Raw genomic sequence first — 24,175 nt, 5'->3', positions numbered from 1 at the left:
TGAATGTCTATGGGCTCCAGTAATCACTTAACAGCAGGTGGGCTGTGAGCTCGTCCACTCATCTAAGCAATAAAAAATTAAAAAAAACTCAGAAAACACAGGTGTCGTAAAATTGCCTTAGCATTCGTAAACACGATGAAACCCTGTGAAGAAATCCAAAGCTCAAAAGCTTGTAATAATTTTAAATTGCGTATGCAATTGAACGAGCTGGAGGCCTACTTGGTGTTAAGTGGTTATTGGAGCCCATAGACTTGAAAATGAGAATGCCACTATCCACCTAGAGATTTACATATACGCTGTAGGTGGACAATTATAATTTAATCTCATATCTTGCCTTGACTTAATCTCTAGTTTGAAATCTATTTTTTTAATCTATCCGGCTTGAAATTTAATATTACAAAATTACAAATGTTATCTATTAAATAAAATACTAAATATTTTTCAGACAAATCAATAGCCTAAGCTTTCAAAATTAAAGTTGGAAGCCCTAAAAGCTTCATAACAAACTTTTAGTTTATTCATGAAAATTTTCGCATGAAATACTGACATACTGTCTTCCATTACGCTAACGCGGCTCCATTAAAAATAAAGTTGACGCTGGATATACGCTATGAGGGCTTTTAGGGAAGACACAGGTGCATTAAAGAGTTACCTCTATCTGTTTAAATTTAAAAAGAACTGTAAAGGCGACGAGTTGCGTTAGTAAATTTGAAACGAAAATATTTAAATTATGCCTTTTTTATTGCTTAGATAGGTGGACGAGCTCACATCCCACCTGGTGTTAAGTGGTTACTGGAGCCCATAGACATCTACAACGTAAATGCGCCACCCACCTTGAGATATAAGTTCTAAGGTCTCAGTATAGCTACAACAGCTGCCCCACCCTTCAAACCGAAACGCATTACTACTTCACGGCAGAAATAGGCAGAGTGATGGTAACTACCCGCGCGGACTCACAAGAGGATCTAGCACCAGTGTAATGACTTGAAATTTTAACATTAGATTTCAATTGAAGTCATTGAATGTGTACTAAAAAGGGAGAGAACGTAGCTCCGTTCGATAACAACATCAATGCGCCGCCTTGGATCATGGAGTCAATGTCTCTTTGGAATTGTATAGAGGCTATTTCCACTTTTCAAGTCAGAACGTACAACTGTTTGGCCGCAGTAATTGACAGGATGATGGTCCCTACTCGTCTGGGCTTACAATTTGCCCTACTAATAGCAAATACGCGTAATTTTGTGGATGTTGTTTTAAATACAAGACGTCATTCATTTCTATCGTGTAAGAAGTTTATAAAAAAAAGTCTCAAGTGAGTATATTTACTTGAAGAAAATCATACCTATCTGCGGTATTTTAAAATTTAATGTATCGATAATTTTATTTAGTCATTACTAAAGTTAGCTACAAAACAATAAAAAAAAATATTACCTACAAGGAAACCGGAATATTATGATTGGCTGTCTTGTCTTTGTCTTTCCATAAATTACTGTTTTTTTTTTTTTGCTTAGATGGACCACCTGGTGTTAAATGGTTACTGGAGCCCATAGACGTCTACAACGTAAATGCGCCACCCACCTTGAGATATAAGTTCTAAGGTCTCAAGTATAGTTACAACGGCTGCCCTGCCCTTCAAACCGAAACGCATTACTGCTTCACGGCAGAAATAGGCAGGGCGGTGGTAACTACCCGCGCGGACTCACAAGAGGACCTAGCACCAGTAAAATACATAACATAAATAAATAAATCACTCAATCGTTTACACATTTTTTTAAATTTCATAATTTTAATTTTTTTTTCTCTATAATGAAACAATACAATATCGTAGTTTGATAATAATAAATATATAATTGAACTGTCAGCTTAAGAGTGACTTGAAACATTAAATTTTTTAGACCTTTTTCGCCCCTTCCGTAATCCTACACGGATAAGCTCGGCCGCCATATTGTACATAAGTTTTCACTAAGCTCCTTCTGAATTTCACAGCTGCTACATTATGTTGCATACATATTATTTTATAGGTAAGTTTAGTAAAGTAACAATACTTACTTTCGTGTGAAACTGTTTATTATTATCGAAATCGGGAGGCGGTGGGACTATAAGCCCACTAGTCACTGTGACCCACATAGATTTGCTACGAATAACCCGAAGTATTAAATACCTTTGTCTTGGCCTAAATCCAGCATGAACTACTTTCCTTGGACAGACATTCTTAATCTTTACGCGGCCGAAAATGTAAGTGAGTATATTTTATTTATTAAAGTGTAGCAGTGTAACAATCACACAATTTATATGGAGGGACTTTCAGTGGTTCCGCAACATAGAGGATAGGATTAGGATTTTTAGCTTACTGTATCTAACGTTGAAAGCTTCGTCTACAAATATGATTTTGATACTAATACCGACGAATCTTATACCTTTAAACGAGCAATTCTTGTATATTAATATATATATATAATCTGAATCTCGGAAACGGCTCTATCGATTTTCATAAAATTTAGTATGCAGGGGGATTTCGGGGGCGATAAATCGATCTAGCTAAGATTTATTTTCAGAAAATTTTGTTTTATTTGTTTTTTTCAATAATCAACTCTTCCCGACATCTATTGGCGAATAATAATACTATTTTTCTTAATTGAGGGCAACTAACCGCTTTAAAGACACAACAAGATGGCGTTATCAAAAAAAAAAAAACCGGTCATCATCTAGTAATGAATTAAATAGGCAATTGACTGTATCGTACCTGAAATGCGATGTACTGGTCTGTTGCCGCGAAAATAACACACTGAATCAAAAGTACTCACTCAATAAAGACAAAAAATTGGAGGGAGAGTTAAGTGTGTAAAGATCTTAAAATTAATACGGACGGGCGATGAGTGAAAACAATAGTATTTTGAAATTGTTAGCACAACTAAACGATGGTTACATTTCCATTTACTGTATGTCTAATGCACGCAGTAAATTACGTGGTTGTGGTCTGTCATTGCTGAACATGGTGGTCGCCAAAGCCAATTCAACATTTCATATTTCATCGCCCCAAGCTAAAGTTCTTTCTGTGTTATAGCCGTCTGAAGAATACATTATATAAGCGATAAGAACAAAGATCCACAGCACCAAATGTCTTTAGTAATATTTGGGAATCTAATAGACCAACAATATATACATGGATGGCATCACAAACAAAAGAAGATTGTAAAATTTCAATTTGTAAATTTTAAAGATTCTACGAATACATTATATGTTTTAGATTAGACCAGTTGGATCGTTCACAATAATGAACAAAGATCATGTTTCAACTCTCTGATATCTAATCAAAGACACGTCAGACGTAACGTTGGAAATATTGATGAAAGTTTACTGTACCGTGTTCAAGCCAGGTTGATGCTATTTAGATTAAAGCCTGCACTTATCTCAGCTTCCGCTTGGCTAACTTCGGGCGCATTCTGACTCACCTACATATGAACGCTACTTTCAAAGCCCGACCTTAATACAAAGTGGCAAAGTTTAGAATCCATCAATGTTGGATGTTCGAGTTAATGCATATAATCCGGTTTTGTTACGATATGGCGGTATTAGGTGATGTAAAAACGTGCATTCGATTCGATTTTAGATACAGCAAATAGAAATTTGGGGCAAAATTACTTTTTATAAACATTTAATATACAGGGAATTTCGGGGGCGATAAATCGATCTAACTACAATTTATTTTCAGAAAATGTTGTTTTATTCGTGTTTTCAATAATCAACTTTATCGATAATCAACTTTACGAATCTTCCCGACATCTATTGGCGAATAATAATACTATTTTCATAATTGAGAGCAACTAACTACTTTAAAGACACAATAGCACTAAAGCTATTTCAGCAGATGGCGTTGTTAAGCCACCCGAAGCCAATAAGTGTTTGGTTTAAGGTTAGACCAAGAAAATTAATTGTTTATTTATATTATTTGTGTCTTTTTAACTCACGCCTAAATGCCTAAACTATCTTGGGATATTTCATCATTTTATCAATATGTAATTCGTATTTAAATATAATTTCTAAAAAACACGATTTATCATCGTCTAGTCGAACTTTAAATAGATATACCAAGTTTATGAACTGAAACTTTCATAAATTTTTTCGCTAACGCAAAAGGTATTATCAAATTCTTTATATCTCTGCTATTTGTTTGCGTGCCATACATGTGTGACAATTTAATATCAACACATAGAATTGTGTAAGGAAAGTAAAAACGATACAAGTACGACGAATTATTAATGCTTGAATCTGAAGCTAATTGTCTTTTTGTAATCGTCGTGCGTTAAAGGATAAGACGTCTGGTGCATTCGTATCGAGCGATACTAGCGAAATAGCGCTACATAGCGACGGAACAGGTGTTCAAATCCAGAGGTACCAATTTTTCTATTGAACTACATCTATTCTATATATATAAAAATGAATTGCTGTTCGTTAGTCTCGCTAAAACTCGAGAACAATAAATAAAAAATGTCATTAAGACAGTAATTAAACAAACACATAATCTAAAACTAGAGACTTGGATCATAGATTATATTTTTATCATTAACAATCAGCTAATGATCGGAAAAGACCAAGCGCGGTATAGTCATACCACGTTTTTAATCACACGTAATATGTACCTATACGGCATCATCTGAGTGTCACCGATAAAAGTAATAATTTAGTAATGAAGCTAGAGCGTTTTTACACATGACCGATGCGAAAGCTTAAACGTAGGTTAGAATTAGTTACAGACTTTTTGTATTAGAGGTCGCGTTGCCGAAGAGATAAAGTCTCCACGCCGAGCCCGATAATGTGGAATAATGGGATTTTTGTCTGCGAACCGGAAATGAAGAGATAAGAGCTCTTATAAGAGAGTTTATTGGTAAAAGAAAGTTAGCTCTCATTGAAAGAAATAGGAAATAGTATGGAAACTTCTGGAACACCGGTATTCGCGCGTAACTTCGTTAAATTGATTCGAAAAGAAACGGTTACCCGCTTGAGTGAGATTAATGTTTTGCAGACACCAATTTATAAAGATCTCAAGGCTGCGACGGAGAAAGAATTGTGGAATTTTTTACCGCTTTATTTTAGCCTTCTTAGAAGTCCATTAGAAGTTATACTGGGATTGGTAATTGATCAGTTTGATCAATTTTTTCGCTTCCTTAAAGCTATCCGTCGTAAATTAATTTTAAATATATTTCGCCTTTCAGTAAATCATATTTTGCTGACTCATATTTGTCTAAATAACTTATATTAATTAGTTTGGTTGAGAACCAGATGATTACCAGAGATGTATTATTCATATTTTAAAATCATCACTTAGGCCATTTTTGGCCTTTGAGAATTTTTTGTAGAAAACGTATTATACCTGTTCATTCATGTTGCTAAATATACCACGTACTCCCATTCTGGACCTTACAATAGGAGGTTGATAGAAGCTATTTGGCTACACGTAGTGAGGGATTAAGCCTCGTGCAATATTAGGCAGATGAAGCCTTTATTTATGAATCAACACTTCAATACATATCACAAATAATATGTACCTGTAAAAGGTTTTTTTTTGCTGATGTGTGGACGAATTCACAGCTGGTGTTAAGTGGTTACTGGAGCCCATAGACATCCACAACGTAAATGCGCCACCCACCTTGAGATATAAGTTCTAAGGTCTCAAGTATAGTTAGAACGGCTGTCCCACCCTTCAAATCGAAACGCATTACTGCTTCACGGCAGAAATAGGCAGGATGGTCCTGGTGGTAGGACGTCTTGTGAGGCATGACATATATGTACTTTACTTGTACATGTATGTATATATTTAAGCTACACCAGGCATGTATTTTAAGTTTAAAGAAATAAAAAAGGAGTATTGAGTAAAAATGTCTGAATTTCTTGTATTGGTACTCACTTGTTGTAAAGCACGATATCTGGCAGCCATATATGTTCTGAAGGCACATGCAACGTGTCCACACCACCGTAGTCGTCAGGGTTCCATTTCAGCTTGTAATCATTCCATTCCTGTGAACAAGAGGATTGAGGATGATTCTAGGAACTAGTTGTCGCATAATAGATAAAGAGCGTTACGATTAAACCAGCATTCAAAACCATTTCAGTACCATTTTTTATAAGGAAACAGGTACTTGACACGTGTTAAAATTCAAACTCAAATCTATTTCAATTTTTCAACTAAATTTAGTCAATATTTTGTGGAATGATACAAATGAAACAACAAACTCCACGGACAACGTTTTTTTTACGTAGATGTCTATGGGCTCCAGTAACCACTTAACACCAGGTGGGCTGTGAGCTCGTCCACCCATCTAGGCAATAAAAAAATACTGGTAATTTTTGGTGTTTTCTTTCAATAGTACATTTAGAAAGCAGTTCACTCTACCACATGCTGCGTTAAGTATTTTGCACAAACATTTCTTCACAGTTTTCTTAAACATACCATAATAATATGTATAGTTAATAATTGAATATCCTGTCTCGTATTGTTGTAAAGGCTCACCCCAAAATCTCCTCAAATAGTTATCTACTTTATGTGTTTGAACATTCACGAATGACCTCTACCACAAAAGGACAACGTGCATTTGTAAGCCGGTTCTTGAAGGGTGGGACAGTCATTATGCTATAGAATTCAGACTTAGACCTCCTATCGCAAGATTGGTGGCAGTATTTAGCACATAGATTATTACCATGTTCCTATCCTAGCACAAAATAGCGGAAAATGTAATTGTGTTCTACATTGAACACCTTAATCCTTCGTAACTACAAATTTCACAGCCTATCTGCCTTGTAAATTATCTGCGTATTAAGCCTTAATGAAATTAGCCTGATCATGAAACCGCAAACGGCTTAAAGCTACGTGTAATTAATATTAAATGTTATCCTTAGTATCCTGTGTCTGTTTTGTACAGTTTCTAATCGATGTTTTAATCTAATCTATTAAGTTTAGAGGGTTAATTTAAAAATAAGCCTATTTGTTTTCCGCAAAAAAAAAAATTGCACTAATCAATTGTGTGCGCTCAGTGACAAGTTTGGCCAAAGTCGCTAGTGGAGCCAATAGACATAACGATGTGATTACCGTGACCAACTTCATTGGATCTGATAAAAAATTCAAATATATTGATCCCTACCCCCACTAGTGTTCCGTGAGCTCATCTATCGAGAGTAAAAAAGTAGCGGCAGTGGAAGTCACACTCGTTTCAATACTAAAATCACTATAGGATGCTCTGGCGCTCATACTTTTTCGCAACTTTACAATTAATTGATTGTATACTTAAATTTTTGCGATGCCAAATGTTCAGGTATTCATAGAGTATTGTTAAAAGTATTAATATCTCACTAATTTCGAAATGATTCTCAATGCTCAACATTTTTGACAGACTGTGGTCGTATTCGGTATTTTTAATATCTAGCTAGTATTCCAAAATAATGTCTATTTATCAACGAATGGATTACCATAGATTACCATTCGATGATAAATATACATTATTCTGGAAGAAGCCGAGGGTAGGTAGGGCTGATACAGGATAATTCCTATAATTCCTGTATCAGCCCTATCTATCCTCGGTTGTGCGGATGGCATCGTGGACTGTTGAGAATAGAGCGTATATGGTCCAGTGCATTGTACTTCTGCTTCTGGACCTTCTTCGCATACCTTGCCTGTTACCAGGAGCTTTTCTAAATCGTCACCTCTATTGTGGGCAATGTGTCCAAAGAACTCGAAACTCCTTCACGCAGGAACATCCAGGAAAAAGTTATTAAAGAAGGCCACGACCTCATCCTCATCATTGACGATTATTGACGCAAGGAGAAGATCAACGAATGTTTTATCTATTATGGTTGACTATATTATGTAAAATTTTGAATTCGTCGTGTTGTAAGTACAAGACCCCCGGAGTATCAGTATCAAACAAAGCGGCTAAGACTAATTATATCTATTTGCCGTCCAATGTCTAAACATATTGAATTTAAAGATTAATCGCATTTATTTTTTAAAACGTAAATTCAATAATATTAATTTATTTGTAGAACAACATTGACTTTCAAAAGAAACCACAGAAAATATATTAATTAAGCATTACCCAAATCAAAATTATTAACAACAGAAAAGAACATACAGACTATTTTGTAATTGAGTAATTTTTTGTATTTATTTTTATTCAGATAAGGATCCATACATTGAGAAACTAAAACCAATTCAACAACAAAATTGAAGTTCTTCATCCAGGAAAAGTACAAATAAATTATCTCCGAGAAATTCAAGTTGGGCAGTTACTTCAAATTTCGACTAGAATTCGAGATATTTCTGCAAAGTATTTTCCTTGAAGGACATAATATAAAATATGTTGACTTGAACTCGCGGTTTGAGGTCGGAAATTGCGGTACCTACTAAGGTTCCGGTGCAGGGACATCGATTGAAAATCTGGCGCCGAATATAATCGAACGCTACAGGCCGAAAAGTTTTTCAATTGACAAATACGTTTCCTCTGAAACATCAGACATTGGATCAGTTTATTGAAAATCTGGTCTTGACTAACTTGAAATTATTTCCCGATATCCAATTAAAAATCGATACTACCTCGTGAATAGGAGGAAACTATAAACATGTTTAAGTTAAGATTAAAGAAAATACACTTGATAAATTAATTAAGTTCCCGGAACGACCTGAGGCGTTTTCACCCGTTCCACTTCGGTTCACAACAAAATTGACATTAACAAGTAAAATAAGCAGAATTGAGGCAAGAATGACGTCTTAAAAGCTTTTGTCAATGATAATAATTGCCCTGAGCCTCTGAGACTTAATGGAATTTTCAACGTGTCCGCAATATGTATTATAATTTTAATGTACCCAAGTAACTGGATATAGATTTGATTTCCCGACGGAGCTTGACTTTTTGATTCTTAAAACCTCAAAGGACTTAAGTTCAAGTGTAAGAGTATTGATGGTTTGGAACATTTTTTTACTGAACTTAAGTCATATTAGTTTTGAAGTAAACATTCCAGATGTTCTCAGGGGATGATTAGAACAGCTGTATCCAATTCATACAGACGCGTTTTTGTTTGACAAATGTGACATATTATGACACGCCTTTCTCGACTCTCGAAGGAATCTACTTTGTATATTGTATTATTGTATAGATGAGTAGAATGTAAAATCATTATTTTAAGGAATCAACGTACAGCAACGGAACTGAATTAATTAAATGTTTATGATATGTACTTAATGTATTTTTACTTTTACTAAGAAACATACAAATACATAAAACGGTAGACATCAAAACATAGTTTTCGAAATAAATTGTAAAGACCGAAGTTTCCATTTTGTAATTTGTTTCATTTCCCAAAAAGGAGGTCGCCATTTTAATCTAAATCGTTCACATCACTCCTACTAAACTCAATTATTATTTGACTGGCTTTGTACCAAGCCGGATGGAATTACAGTTGCTAAAACTCAATTTAAATTTGTCTGGGTAAACTTGATTCGCAAACTTCCTTGCTGGTTGTATAGGCCTCGTAAGCGATTTCAGGTGCGTAGTTCAAGTGATTTTTATTCACAAAGTAATAAAGTCCGCTAGAATTCATAGCTGCTATTTATTTCTGTTGCATTACAATAGCGTATTTGGGCTTTAAGAATGACCATTACATCATCAGCCTGTATCTCTCCATTGCTGGATGTAGGCCTCTCCCATAGTCCTCCACAATGAACGATCCTCCGCCTTCCGCATCCAATCTCTCCCAGCATATCGCCGCTAGTTATCGGTCCAATGGGCAGGGGGACGCCCAACGCTGCGTTTACGCTTGACCATTATTCCAATTTTATTATTAATATTTATCCAAATTTAACGGCCGTCTGGTGTAGTGGTAAGTGACATGGTCACTACACAAGGGGGTCGCGGGTTCGAATCCCGCCAAGGGAAGATATTTGTATGATAAATATAAATGTCTTTTCCAGGGTTATGGATGTACCTCTCGAAAGTTTGCGGCTTATCCGGGGTCTCCATCGAAGCCCCCCATAAACGTGGCACTCCCGGGCAGTGCTACAGATGCCAGCTATATGGCCACTCGGCGCGTAATTGCCACGCGCGTCCCCGCTGCGTGAAGTGCCTCGGCGATCACGCTACGTTAGATTGCGTTAGAGATAGGGAAACCGCGACCGAACCCCCAAGTTGTGTCCTATGCCTTAAGCAAGGGCACCCCGCGAACTACCGTGGATGTCCTAGGGCTCCGCGCAAGCGTTCAACCCTCCCAGCTCCGCGAACCGTCGGCCCAAAGACTTCGGCACCCTCAGTGCCGAAACCTGCCTTCGTGCCGGCTGCAGTTCCCACGGTTTCAGCGTGGAAAAAGCCGCTGCCGTATACGAAGGCGGGAACGCAAACCGCACCCCCGCCCCCGCTCGCGACACGCCCCGCGCCCCAGCCCCTGCTCGCACCTCGCCCCGCGCCCGCGTTCCGCCCCCCGCAACCCTCTGCCGTCAACGACTTCGCGCTCGTGCGCGACTTCGTCACCGCTGTTAACTTCGACCGTCTGCGATCGTTCGCAGACGCGATACGTAGGTCGGTAACCCCCGAACAGAGACTCGCGGCCGCGTTCGATCACATGGACGTATACGAGTCCGTGTCCCGCACTTTATAAAAATCTTTACCGGTAATCAATGGCGCAAAAAGGTAGAGAAAAACCGTATTCCCTTACGTTAGCATTCTACAATGCTAACGGACTCGCGCGGCAACGCGATCAAATTTTTGAATTCCTCCGCGATAATCTTGTAGATATTCTACTAGTGCAGGAAACCTGTCTGAAGCCCTCGCGTCGCGACCCGAAAGTCGCGAACTACGTCATGGTTAGGAATGACAGACTCACCGCCTCCAAAGGCGGGACTGCCATTTACTATAGGCGGGCCCTGCACGTTGTCCCTCTCGATACTCCCTCGCTCTCACATATCGAGGCGTCAGTGTGCCGTATCTCGCTGACGGGACACCAGCCGATCGTCATCGCATCCGTTTATCTCCCCCCGGACAAGCCCCTTCTGAGCAGTGACATCGAGTCACTGTTCGGCATGGGAGACTCCGTCATCCTGGCAGGCGATTTAAATTGCCACCACACTAGGTGGAACTGCCATCGTACTAACGTTAACGGTAGGCGTCTCGACGCGTTTATAGACGACCTCACCTTTGAAATAGTCGGTCCCCCAACTCCAACATGTTATCCGTATAACATCGCGCTCCGTCCGAGCACTATAGACCTGGCATTGCTTAGGAACGTAACTCTGCGCTTGCGTTCCATCGAAGCAATGTCAGAGCTCGACTCAGACCACCGACCTGTCGTTATGCAGCTCGGTCGCCCCCACAACCCAGTCACTGTTACGAGGACCATGGTGGATTGGAATAAGCTGGGCACGTGCCTAGCCGACACCGCTCCGCCAATCCTCCCTTACGGCCCGGATTCGAATCTATCCCCCGAGGACACCGTCGAATCCATAAACATCATTACCGATCACATATCTTCCGCGATCATTAGATCTTCTAAAGAAGTCGATGTGGAGGACAGCTTCCACCGCATCAGACTGTCCCCCGATCTTAGGAATCTCTTAAGAGTTAGGAACGCGGCAATCCGGGCCTACGATCGTCTTCCCACGCATTCAAACCGGATTCGGATGCGTCGTCTACAACGCGAAGTCCACTCCCGCTTAAGCGACGCGCGTAACGATAATTGGCATAGTTATTTAGAACAACTCGCGCCCTCCCACCAAGCATACTGGCGACTAGCTAGGACTCTCAAATCCGAAACTACCGCTACTATGCCTCCCCTCGTACGCCCTTCAGGCCAACCACCGGCATTCGATGACGATGACAAGGCTGAGCTGCTGGCCGATGCACTGCAAGAGCAGTGCACCACCAGCACTCAACACGCGGACCCCGTACACACCGAGTTAGTCGACAGGGAGGTCGAGCGCAGAGCTTCCCTGCCGCCCTCGGACGCGTTACCCCCCATTACCACTGACGAAGTTAGAGACGCGATCCACAACCTACAACCTAGGAAGGCACCCGGCTCCGACGGCATCCACAACCGCGCGCTAAAATTTTTGCCAGTCCAACTGATAGCAATGTTGGCTACAATTTTAAATGCCGCTATGACGCACTGCATCTTTCCCGCGGTGTGGAAAGAAGCGGACGTTATCGGTATACATAAGCCGGGCAAACCGACAAACGAAACTTCTAGTTACCGTCCGATTAGTCTCCTCTCGACGATAGGAAAAATTTACGAACGGCTCCTTAGGAAACGCCTCTGGGATTTTGTTACCGCGAACAAAATACTCATTGACGAACAGTTCGGATTCCGCTCAAAACACTCGTGCGTACAACAAGTGCACCGCCTCACGGAGCACATTCTGATAGGACTAAATAGGCGTAAACAAATCCCGACCGGCGCCCTCTTCTTCGACATCGCGAAGGCGTTCGACAAAGTCTGGCACAACGGTTTAATTTATAAACTGTACAACATGGGAGTGCCAGACAGACTCGTGCTCATCATACGAGACTTCTTGTCGAACCGTTCGTTTCGATATCGAGTAGAGGGAACTCGTTCTCGTCCCCGTCAACTGACCGCCGGAGTCCCGCAAGGCTCCGCGCTCTCCCCGTTATTATTTAGTTTGTATATCAATGATATACCCCGGTCTCCGGAGACCCATCTAGCGCTCTTCGCCGATGACACGGCTATCTACTACTCGTGTAGGAAGATGTCGCTGCTTCATCGGCGACTCCAGATCGCAGTAGCCACCCTGGGACAGTGGTTCCGGAAGTGGCGAATAGACATCAACCCCACGAAAAGCGCAGCGGTGCTCTTCAAAAGGGGTCGCCCTCCGAACATCACTTCGAGCATCCCACTCCGTAGTAGGCGCGCAAACACCTCCGCCGTTAGTCCCATCACTCTCTTTGGCCAGCCCATTCCGTGGGTCTCGAAGGTCAAATATCTAGGCGTCACCCTCGACAGAGGGATGACATTCCGTCCCCATATAAAAACGGTACGCGACCGCGCCGCGTTTATTCTAGGACGACTCTATCCAATGCTCTGTAGTCGAAGCAAACTGTCCCTCCGTAATAAGGTAACTCTCTACAAAACTTGTATACGCCCCGTCATGACGTATGCAAGCGTAGTGTTCGCTCACGCAGCCCGCACCAACTTGAAATCCCTTCAGGTTATTCAATCACGATTCTGCAGGATAGCCGTCGGAGCGCCTTGGTTCCTTAGGAATGTGGATCTCCACGACGACCTGGAGCTCGACTCCCTTAGTAAGTATCTACAGTCGGCATCGCTGCGCCATTTTGAGAAGGCGGCACGACATGAGAACCCTCTCATCGTAGCCGCTGGAAATTACATACCCGACCCAGTAGACCGAATGGTAAACCGTCGACGTCGCCCAAAGCACGTCATTACGGATCCTCCTGATCCATTAACGGTGCTTTTAGGCACCACAAGCACCGGTCACCGTCCTCGTCGAACCCGTCGCTTGCGACGAAGGGCTCGACGAGCGAACTAACCCATAGACACAGCCCACTGAGTTTCTCGCCGGATCTTCTCAGTGGGTCGCGTTTCCGATCCGGTGGTAGATTCTGCGAAGCACTGCTCTTGCTAGGGTCAGTGTTAGCAACTCTCCGGTTGAGCCCCGCGAGCTCACCTACTAACGTTAGGGTGAAGCTGAAATAGCCTCTCAAGGCTATCAGCATAGGTAGGAAAAAAAAAAAAAAAAAAAAAAAAAAAAAAAAAAAAAAAAAATGGATGTATATTAAATATATGTATGTGTATAATAAAAATCTTACATTTATATCCGTTATCTGGTAACTGTAACACAAGTTCTTTACGAACTTATCACGGGGCCGGTTAACGTGGCGTGATTGTTAGTAAATCTTTATTTATTTAATTCAATTGGGACTGCGCCAACCAGTCTCAAGGTGACAGTTTTTTGTTTGTGTTTGGGCTCTGTTGACATTTTTGTTCACGTTCTTTTGACATTTTTTTAATTACTATTATTACATATTTGTCATTTGTGTTAAACTTTGTGTCATAAAATTATTTTAAAATCAATACTATAGTTTTTCTTTAATAATCAAAATGTTTTAATTATAATAGCCGGATAAGTAAGTGGTAACCAATAAATCTCATACCCTACACAATATTACGCATTTCGTCAGAACGAATATTGTTCCTATATATTCGCATATGCGCTAGATATGAAAGCAAACTCATATTTAAATAATTCAATTAGTATTATAAAAAAGTTAATAGATATTTTGGTATGCCTTCAGAATTTAAGTAGATTTTGTAAATGACAATTATAATATTGTCTTAAGCGACAAGGCTTGGTGGCTTGGCGCTAACAATTTCATTTTGGCTGTATTTTGGCGACCTTGTACTACACCCTCCCGTTCTTGGTTATCGCAAAAGGTGAATAAGAGATTAGCCGAAGAGTGGGCAACATTCTCCTGGATAATATCAGCGCACTACAATGGCTAATCTGCTTCACGGGTATATCAAGCAGTTATGCGTTTTGGTTTGAAGTAACAAATATACAGGGCAATCGAGATTTTGACCTCATATCGGAAGATGACGGTCTTGGGCCCGCGATCTGCTCTCAACACCTGCAGATCGTCGAGTCTCACATACCCCGCGCGCCCCCTAGGCGCGGGGACCACGTAGGAGGTTCGGCCCTCTACCCGAAAAAAAAAAGGAGAACGAGGTTAAGGTGAAAGTTATCTATCTACCACATAACATCAGATAGACCGCGACTTCGTTCATACAATTCTGTCATCAACAAATATAAAACAAGTTAAGAGAGAAATTGTTTCATTTTCCACAACTGTTTGTATTAAAGAATCTTATTAAGGACCCCGAAGGCTCTTGGGCTCCTGTTTTGTTTAATTGAATTAGGCAATGGAGCATGCGTCGGACGCGAGAGTGTTTCTCGTAATACACGAAATAATCTTAACTCTTAATTTCAACGGTTTATTTCTGAAGTGCATTTATTACTTTAACGCAATAGCCGAGGCTTTTTTCCATTTTGTAAACCCAGTTCTGAATAACAAAATGTTCAGCTATGTTCAATCATTTTATCTATACTAATCTATACTAATATTATAAAGAGGAAAGATTTGTTTGTTTGTTTGTTTCGAATAGGCTCCGAAACTACTGGACCGATTTGAAAAATTATTTTTCCATTAGAAGCCGACATTGTCCCTGATGAACATAGGCTACTTTTTTTAATATTTTTTTAATTTATTTTTTTTGGTTTCATGTGTGTTTTAATGTTTCCGAAGCGAAGCGAGGGCGGGTCGCTAGTAGAGATATAAACGTATTCGTTAACACAAATATCTCTGGATTTCGAATAACGACTGATATTATTAGAATTAATTATAATACTCATTGTAAAAAATTCGTACTATTTAAAAAAAAAACTAAGATTAAAAATAATAATAACTTAATATAAAAAAAAAAAAAAACGTATTAAAAAAAAAAAATACATGCCCGCTGAGTTTCTTGCCAATTCTTCTCAGGACGGAGGCTAGTTCTTGTGAATTGGCGGTAGTTCTTTTGACGTTCAACAAGTTAAGGATTATTTACTAGATGGCACTACGTGGGAATGAGGCGCTCGCTCCTGGCCTTTTCATTTTTCATTATTGTTATTATTTTTTTAGACTTGTTTTTTCTTTTATTGTGAATATTTCTATTTATTTAAAAAAAAGAAAATATTTGAGAAAAAACAAAAAAAAAAAAGCCCGCTGAGTTTGTTTCGCCGGTTCTTCTCAGGACTGTGGCTTTTTTTGGAACCGGTGGTAGAGTTAACATTGTTATTTGTATTTTGACATTCAACAAGTGTGTCATACTGACATCTAAGTTGAAATAAATGATTTTGAATTTGAATTTGAATTTGAATTTGTATGTACTTTCATTTATGTTGAATAATTTTTTTTTGATTTGATTTAATGTCGTAATTAACATCAGTCATACTATTGTGAAATATTTAAATTAATCCGTTTGCATATTTTTTATGTATTTCATTCCTAATAATTTATAATATAATCCAAAGGGCTGCTAAGGATCCAGTTTAAAGTTACAATTCTAGTTCACATTTAATATAATCACTAAACTGGTATACCTTCTTACTATTGTGTTCTCGAAAATAACTTTATTATTATAGGACTTCACAAATAGCTTGGGCCTTTCAACGTTTGCCGTTCCATTGTTTCCTTTGCTTGATTTTACCATAATAGGTTTAGTTTATGAACCATTATAGAGGTCGTGTGTGCTAATACAAATATTTCTAAGCTGAAAGATGAATGTCTTTATAGATATTTACAAAATAAAGATGTATACATATCAAGATTTCAGTACTACAGCCATTATCAGAATCACTATACACAACTTTAATGACTACCTTGAGACATGAGGTCGAAGTTACGTGAGGTCAATTAAGTAAGATCAACAGTAAATGCATGATTAGTTCACGGCAGAACTAACCAAACACCAATGGTTGGGTAAGATAATTAATTATAATTAATCAAACATGCACATAAATTTGACGGCATTCAGTATAACACACGAAAAATTAAAATATATAATGAATTGTTTTATTATACCAGCCTTAGAATCAAACTACCGCATAATTTCACGACTATGAATTTTAAGAACTAATCTAAATCCTACAAGTACCTTGCATGTTTTGACAGTTCAAAATTAAATGCACATACATACTTACATACATACATTGGTACATAATTATTTTAAGTGAAATATTGATATCTATTTTTAAGGACATTACTTAAACCATGTTTTCAATTATAGATAACAAAAGGGCAATAATAATCCGACAAAAAGTGGGTGATTACGCTGTAAGAATTTTTACTTAAACCTTTTCCAGAAGCAATCAATATTAACTCTTTATCAAGACCATTCCAATTCTCCCAGTTTCCAAATTTAAAAATATTCTTGACGAACAAAATAGCAATACGGATTTATTAAAAAAAAAACACAAAACAAGAATACGTTTTAATATCAAGCTCTCGACACCCACATTATCGACAATTGAAAAGCACCGAATGAAACGGTTCATAATATTCCGACACAAAACCCGGTTCTAATATTAAAAATTCAAAGTTTTTAGCACGCCCCCAGGGCCGGGGGAATCGCCAAGAGTTTTTTTCAATTGACCGAGCTCACTCTCCGCCATTTCCTGTGGCCTCCCTTTTCAGCGGAACTTTAGGTTTTGGAACTTTTTTTGTTATAGGAAGCGAGGGTTTTTCCGTCGTCGCTCCTAAATTGGTTGAATGTAAATGGGACAGGTCGTGACTTGATGAAGTAATTTAAAGTGCCCACGCACGTTCAAACTTTTAGGACCTTTTATGGCGCGCATACGACCGTTTGTTACGATATAAAGTTCGGTATTCTATGCTCTAGGTCGGGTTCCAAGTAAATAGTCGGGTTGTTTATTTTACGGACTCATTATGTAGAATATACAGTATACTTGAAAACTAATATATATATACAGCCTTGAGAGGCTATTTCAGCTTCTCTTTGACATGTAGGTGAGCTCACAGGGCTCAAACCGGGTGTATTGCTTACATTGGCCCTAGCAAAGGCAAGGCTTCGCAGAATCTACCACCGGATAGGAAACGCGACCCACTGAGAAAATCTGGCAAGAAACTCGAGGGACTGTATTTATGGGCTAATTTACTCGTCGAGCCCTTGGTCGCAAGCGACGAGTTCGGCGAGGACGGTGACCGGTGCTTGAGATACCTAAAAACATCGTTAATAGATCGGGAGGATCCGTAATGACGTGTTTAAGGCGACGTCGACTGTTTACCATTCGGTCCACAGGCCACGTTTCCGGCGGCCACGACAAGAGGGTTTTCATATCGTGCCGCCTTCTTAAAGTGGCGCAATGATGCCAACTGTAGATACTTAGTGACTGAGTCAAACTCCAGGTCATCATGGAGATCCACATTCCCTAGGGACCATGGTGTTCCGACGGCTGTCCTGCCAAAACAGGATATTCAATCCCGTTTTGGCGACTTAAAGGGGTTTCAAGTTAGTGCGGGCCACGTGAGCGAACACTACGCTTGCATACGTCATGACGGGGCTAAATAGCCGCGCAAGCAGAAACATTTTGTAATCATGATATTGTAAGCTTTATTGATAGCATCTAAGTTTATGTACAGGAATGAAACGGTACACAAAAATAACAGAAAAACTACATATTTTCGTAGTTCGAGCTTGAAGTTCCAAAATCTATAGTGCGGTGTGCCTTGTTCAGATTTTTTTTAAAAGCTCCAATTCACATCGAAACGGCCTGTAGCTGAAAAGAGTTCGACCAAAAGTGTTGTTACGAATGTTTACGAAAACAATTCAGACTGTTGCGAACGAAGCACCGTATTAACTTTGTATACACGAAAATATCATCAAAAAGCGCAAAACAAACCTTTCGTAACGCTGGATTGTTGAAAACAAAAATGCCAGGAAGTTCGCCCTCTCGGCTCTAACTCGGAAAGAATTCGTTTCGTCTATGCGTTTAATGCTTTTGTAATTGTTGTTTCAAATGGAATATTTTCTTTTGAGCTGTGATCTTCTGAAATGTTTGTTAGGATAACATTCAACGTTCAAGTATGTTTCAACAGTATTTTGTTCGAGATTGTTTTGTCGTCTAATAAGAAAATTCTTGCTGGAATTAATTTAATAAGAGATATCTTGTGGCTTCTGAAATTGTTTTTGGATTAGTATATATTGGATAAAGGGAGGTAATGTGAATGTAATTACGGCGGCTTGGCTCTGCCCCTGGCATTGCTGAAGTCCATGGGCGACGGTAACCACTCACCATCAGGTGGGCCGTATGCTCGTCTGCCTACAAGGGCAATAAAAAAAAAAAAAAATCCAACAGACATTTATAAAAAAATGATATTTAAGGCATAATAAACAGTCTAGTCGAACTCTTTTTCTTAAATATAGACAAGCTACGAAGGTCTGTCAACGAATCACAGATGGACACGATCTGGCTTCTTGGACCATGAAGAACTCACGGCGTGATGATGCGTACTCAAAGATCCTTGGACTTTTACTTGTCCATTATATTGTCTCTCCTATAGATGAAATTGCTATACAAGCAACACTGGGGAAGGCTAAATAAGGAATATGCTTCTGAATTATTGATCTGAATTCAGAACTATTGTTGATTTTAAAATTTTTTTTGACGTATACTTGCGCGTATAACTAAAAGTACCTTAAAGTTTTTCATTGTCATTATCATTAAGGACCTTGACATAAAGAAATGCTCTACGACAGTTAAAACCCGAGATTAGGCTGCAAAAATAATTTTAAATTTGCTCAAAATTTCTTAAGCCTGCATAAGAACAATTTTACCATATTTTTAGATATTTAAGGTCATTCAAAATGCCCCGATTTTATTGAAAACAGGTCAACAAGCTGTTTTCGATGTAATTGCGCGAATATCATAAATTGATTTTCGTGTTACACCATATATTGCACATAATATAAGCCGCGTTATGCTCAAAAACGTGTTAACTGAGAGGTAAGCCGACCCCGGGATGATTTATGATGCTCTGGGAGGGACAGTTCGAACAAAAACCCCCACGAGTTATGGTTCACGTCGATACACATCTATTCCACCAGTTGTAATATGGAACGAGGAATATTATCTTCGTATATTTATCACGTTTTTTATTGGCCCAGTAATCGCTTAAGTCGTTTGGGTGTTGCCGTTTTAGGTTTTTGCGAAATTAGATAGAAAACTATCCAAGAACATAGATATAGTTGGTCTATTTAAGCACTCGTAAATAGGAATTACCGCAATTTAGGATCACGTATATCAGTGGTGTAGTATGAGCTTGGATCATATCATTCAATTGATAGAGAGAGAGAGAGAGTATTCTTCATTGTACACAAAAAAAGATGTGTGGTATCACCGGATAAGATCGAAGTTCCTTATTATAAAAATATTAATTTTAAGTTCTATTCGAGGTATAAAGAAAATAAAACTAGAGGTTTCGCAACAATACACAGTCATTCGGTAACGTGCGAACTTATTGTGGCACACTTCATTCACGGTTGTTTACATAAGAGTTAATGTATTGCACAAACGAACGCTCTGCGATCGTAGTCAATGAATGATAAAAAAATATGTTATTTTTTGTACGTTATTACAAAGTTAAGTCGCACACTGTGTGCATTACTAATAAAAATCTTACGTTACGGACGTTTTTTCCCGGTTAGGGTACGCCTCCCCATCGTCCCATAAGGAACTTCGTTCAAAAAAACGTACAATTGGCGGTCTTATCTCTAAGAGCGATCTCTTACAGATCATTTGGAAATTGTTTGGATTTGGGTCGATGGATTGGTTAAAGTGCACCGTCGACATAACGCGAGGAAGAACTTGAACAAAAAGTGCTTGATGACGCTCAGTTTGCGTGGAATGATCATCCTATAGGATATGTAGTATTAGCTACTTATAATATTAGAATGTGGTTTCATAGCATTGAACATTGAATCAGAACGGAACTCGATGATTGATGACGATGAATGCTAATAGCCATTCAGTTATCGATTTTCTATATATTATTTATCTTTCAGTCCACATACGTCCACTACTGGATATATGACTCCCCTAAGATTCGCCACAACGATCGGCCTTGCGGTACTTGCATTCAGCGGATCCCCGCGAATCTCAATGGATCATCGGTCTTGTGGGAGGCCTATCTACCTAATGCGCCTAATGCGTTTCGGTTTGAAGGATGGGAGGCAGCCGTTGTAACTATACTGAGACCTTAGAACTTATATCTCAAGGTGGGTGGCGCATTTATGGTGTAGATGTCTATGGGTCTAGTAACCACTTAACACCAGGTAGGCTGTGAGCTCGTCCATTCATGTAAGTAATAAAAAAAAATATACGCTACGTCTTCCCGTACCGATTTAATAAGTCTTTGAAAAGTTAATGGTCAATCTAATAACTATTATTGTTGTTCCATCGGTCTACATTTTTTTTTATTGCTCAGATGGGTGGATTTGCTCACCGCCCACCTGGTGCTAAGTGGTTACTGGAGCCCATAGACATCCACAACGTAAATGCGCCACCCACTTTGAGATATAAGTTCTAAGGTCTCAAGTATAGTTACAACGGCTGTCCCACCCTTCAAACCGAAACGCATTACTGCTTCACGGCAGAAATAGGCGGGGTAGTGGTACCCATCCGCGCGGACTCACAAGAGGTCCTACCACCAGTAAACATACTACATACATAATATATAAAGCAAGCGAGTTACATAACAAGTATTCGCAAGTTATGTTCACTCTTCAATACTTGGCATGAGGAACTATCGACTCCAACAAATAAATCGCAAAGTTGTTACGATCATAACATTTTTATTGTCATCAGAGTCTTTTCGAGAAGGACAGAGATATACGATCTAGCGTGTCCCCAAAAAGGACAGAAGTTTTTTTTTTATTCAATGTTTTCCGTCGTAGATTCCGGTGAATATATGATGAATGTCTTTAGCAAATATAGGATAGTTGGTTCGGTTGGTATTGATTTTTAAATTATGTTTTTTTTATGTCTGTTTATGTATGTAAAGTCTTTCTTAATTTGAGGAATCATTCCCCGATTTCAAATAGCCGTAATTATGTTATCTTATAGCTCTGTGAAGGGAACACATACTGTGTTAAACGAGAAGCCATTAAAAGCCAAATACGTTATTTGCACGTTAAGTGTGGATGATGTTATATAACATTGGATAAGCGACAAGAAATTCTTTATTAATCTGGCTTTGAATAATCTGAATAGCTGTTATTTCATCTATTGTGATTATCGAGGTTTAAAGATTTGATCATTGCCACATATCGCTGCATTGCTAAAATAATAGAGAGTGGTCGTACCAAATTTTTTAATGTGTATTTTTTAAAAAACTCTGGAATGCTAGTGTGGATAAATGAGCAAAGGAATTTCGTGTATTAAGTAAAAACTCCTGTGCCACGTATTGAGCTGGTACCAAAGCAGACAGAATCAATTTCCGAGATTACTAATCGTGGCGATTACGAGACACAGAATTCTTATACCATATGTTATAAGAATTTATGAACTTCGGAGAACTCTATTCTGTATGGGATTAAATGCTTTGATGAATTAAACAATTTAAAATAATCTCATAATTATTGACCACAGCCGTAAATTGTAATTTTTGAATAAAAACTCTTTTAACTTCGTCGATTATGAAGAATTCTGAAGGAAATTGGGAACAAGAAAGCTAATAATTCTTAGTTAGAGACAAAAGCATTGACAACGGAGGAACTACAAGGTTCCACGCGAGCAGATCGTAAAGATTCCGGCACGCCAAACAAAATGCCTTAAATCTATTAGTCACGTGTGAGTTGACGTGTCCGTTGAGTGAGCGAGGGCTCTTGTAGCGAACCGTCCCTTCCGGGACGTCGGCCATTTGTCAGGGTTCACTTGGACGGAAATTGTGTCCTCTGCTCTTAAAGGTACTATTTATAAAACTATAGTTACGTTATTTATGAAGGATACTTCGGATCTTTGCCTTTATACTCTGTTTGTCCACAATGAATATTTAATTTCGTATTGTATTTTTGTTTACTTGCGTTTTTCACTTGTGTTTTTTTCCCCTATCTTCTCTAGCCTTGGGAGGCCATTTCAGCTTCGCCCTAACATGTAGGTGAGCTTACGTGGCTCAAGCCGGAGTGTTGCTAACACTGATCCTAGCAAGAGCAGTGGTTCACAGAATCTACCATCGACCCACTGAGAAGATCCGGTGAGAAACTCAGTGGGCTAAGACTGGTTGTTTAACGCCAACGTTATGACAACTACAATATCATAAGCTCGGCATTTAATTTGGTTGACCGCAGTCAGTATTTTTGTTTTTACGTCCTTTATACCATTAAGGGGGACAGTTCATCACGGAACATACGATTTAAGTAATTATCCGCTCATAGATCGATCTTACCCGTAGATCGGGTGATGGTTTTCACGTTGTGGTGTAATTAATTCAATTACCCGAATGTGTCGCGCCTATAACGAATTGGCAAAATCGTCAACTGAGTTGGATATTTTTACTTGTAGGTTAGTGACGTTTATAAAGATGTTCAAGGGCATCCTCCATGTTAATAGTAGGTTAAGTAGTGTAATTGTTTAATGTATATTTTAAGTAAAATTATTTCTTTACATTATAAAATTTTTGAAAATTTGATGTATGTTCGTAAGCATATTGAGGAGTTTCCTAAAAATTCTGACTTACATAATAGAAATACTAGGAACAAACACAAGCTTGATATGCCGATGAGTATGTTACATAAGATACGAAATTCATTCGGGTGTTTGGCTGTGCGCCTGTACAACAAAATCCCACAAGATGTTCAGTACCTACACATATTATACATAGGTTTATGAAAACTATTAAAGAACATCTGTGCAATAAAGGTTACTATAAAGTCAATTATTATGTGATTATGAAGATTACACAAAGTAGGAATGAGTTGCTCGCTCCGGGCATTTCAACATTGCAATAATTGTTACGTTATAATACATCTTGTAAAAATGAATATTTAAAAAAAAAACATGTCCACTGAGTTTGTTGCCAGTTCTTCTCAGGGCGGAGGCTCGTTTTTGTGAATTGGCGGTAGGCGGTAGTTCTTTTTGATGTTCAACAAGTGTGTACTTTCATTAATGTTGAATTTTTTTTTTATTTGATATTATTTGATTTGAAATTAGATTAGTTTTCGTTATCGTGTTGTTTGTCGTATAGTTGTAAAGACCATTGTGTACAAACTCAGCACGTTTGTCTTGTTTAGTCGTGCGCACATGGCTTATGTTTCCAGCCAGTTTTTTTTTTTACTTGTTATTTTTTGTGTATCTTTTTAGCTTGTAATGTTGTGTGCCTAATCAATAAATAAATAATTCAATGGTCGACGAGCGTGAATAGTATTGCAGTAAAGTTGTCCCACTCCTCAAATCAGAACATAAGACACAACAGAACTATTATAGACATGTTGATTTGACGCTACCGGAAAGATAGTTGAAGTTGCAATAAATTAAATTTAAAAAGTAGTAAAGCGTCAATTTCGGTCAGACTCTGAAGATTAATCATTGTATCTTGATACACATTTT

At 38.7% G+C, this 24,175-nt stretch overlaps 1 protein-coding gene across 2 annotated transcripts in view; it reads right to left on the bottom strand.

The window, feature by feature from the left end:
- Positions 1 to 24,175, bottom strand: part of nAChRalpha1 (nicotinic acetylcholine receptor alpha1) — a 277,216-nt gene that overhangs the window by 17,927 nt on the left and 235,114 nt on the right. For both annotated transcript variants that reach the window (XM_089736569.1, XM_089736568.1), the window contains one exon: positions 5,906 to 6,015. In XM_089736569.1, the coding sequence (XP_089592695.1) occupies positions 5,906 to 6,015 (110 nt within the window). The remainder of the gene's footprint in view (positions 1 to 5,905; positions 6,016 to 24,175) is intronic.

This window comes from Bombyx mandarina, chromosome 21 (genome assembly GCF_030267445.1).
Source record: "Bombyx mandarina strain Sakado chromosome 21, ASM3026744v2".
Classification (NCBI taxonomy): domain Eukaryota; kingdom Metazoa; phylum Arthropoda; class Insecta; order Lepidoptera; family Bombycidae; genus Bombyx; species Bombyx mandarina.
The sequence above is the reverse complement of the archived record's forward strand: the minus strand, read 5'-3'. Positions and strand labels throughout refer to the sequence as shown.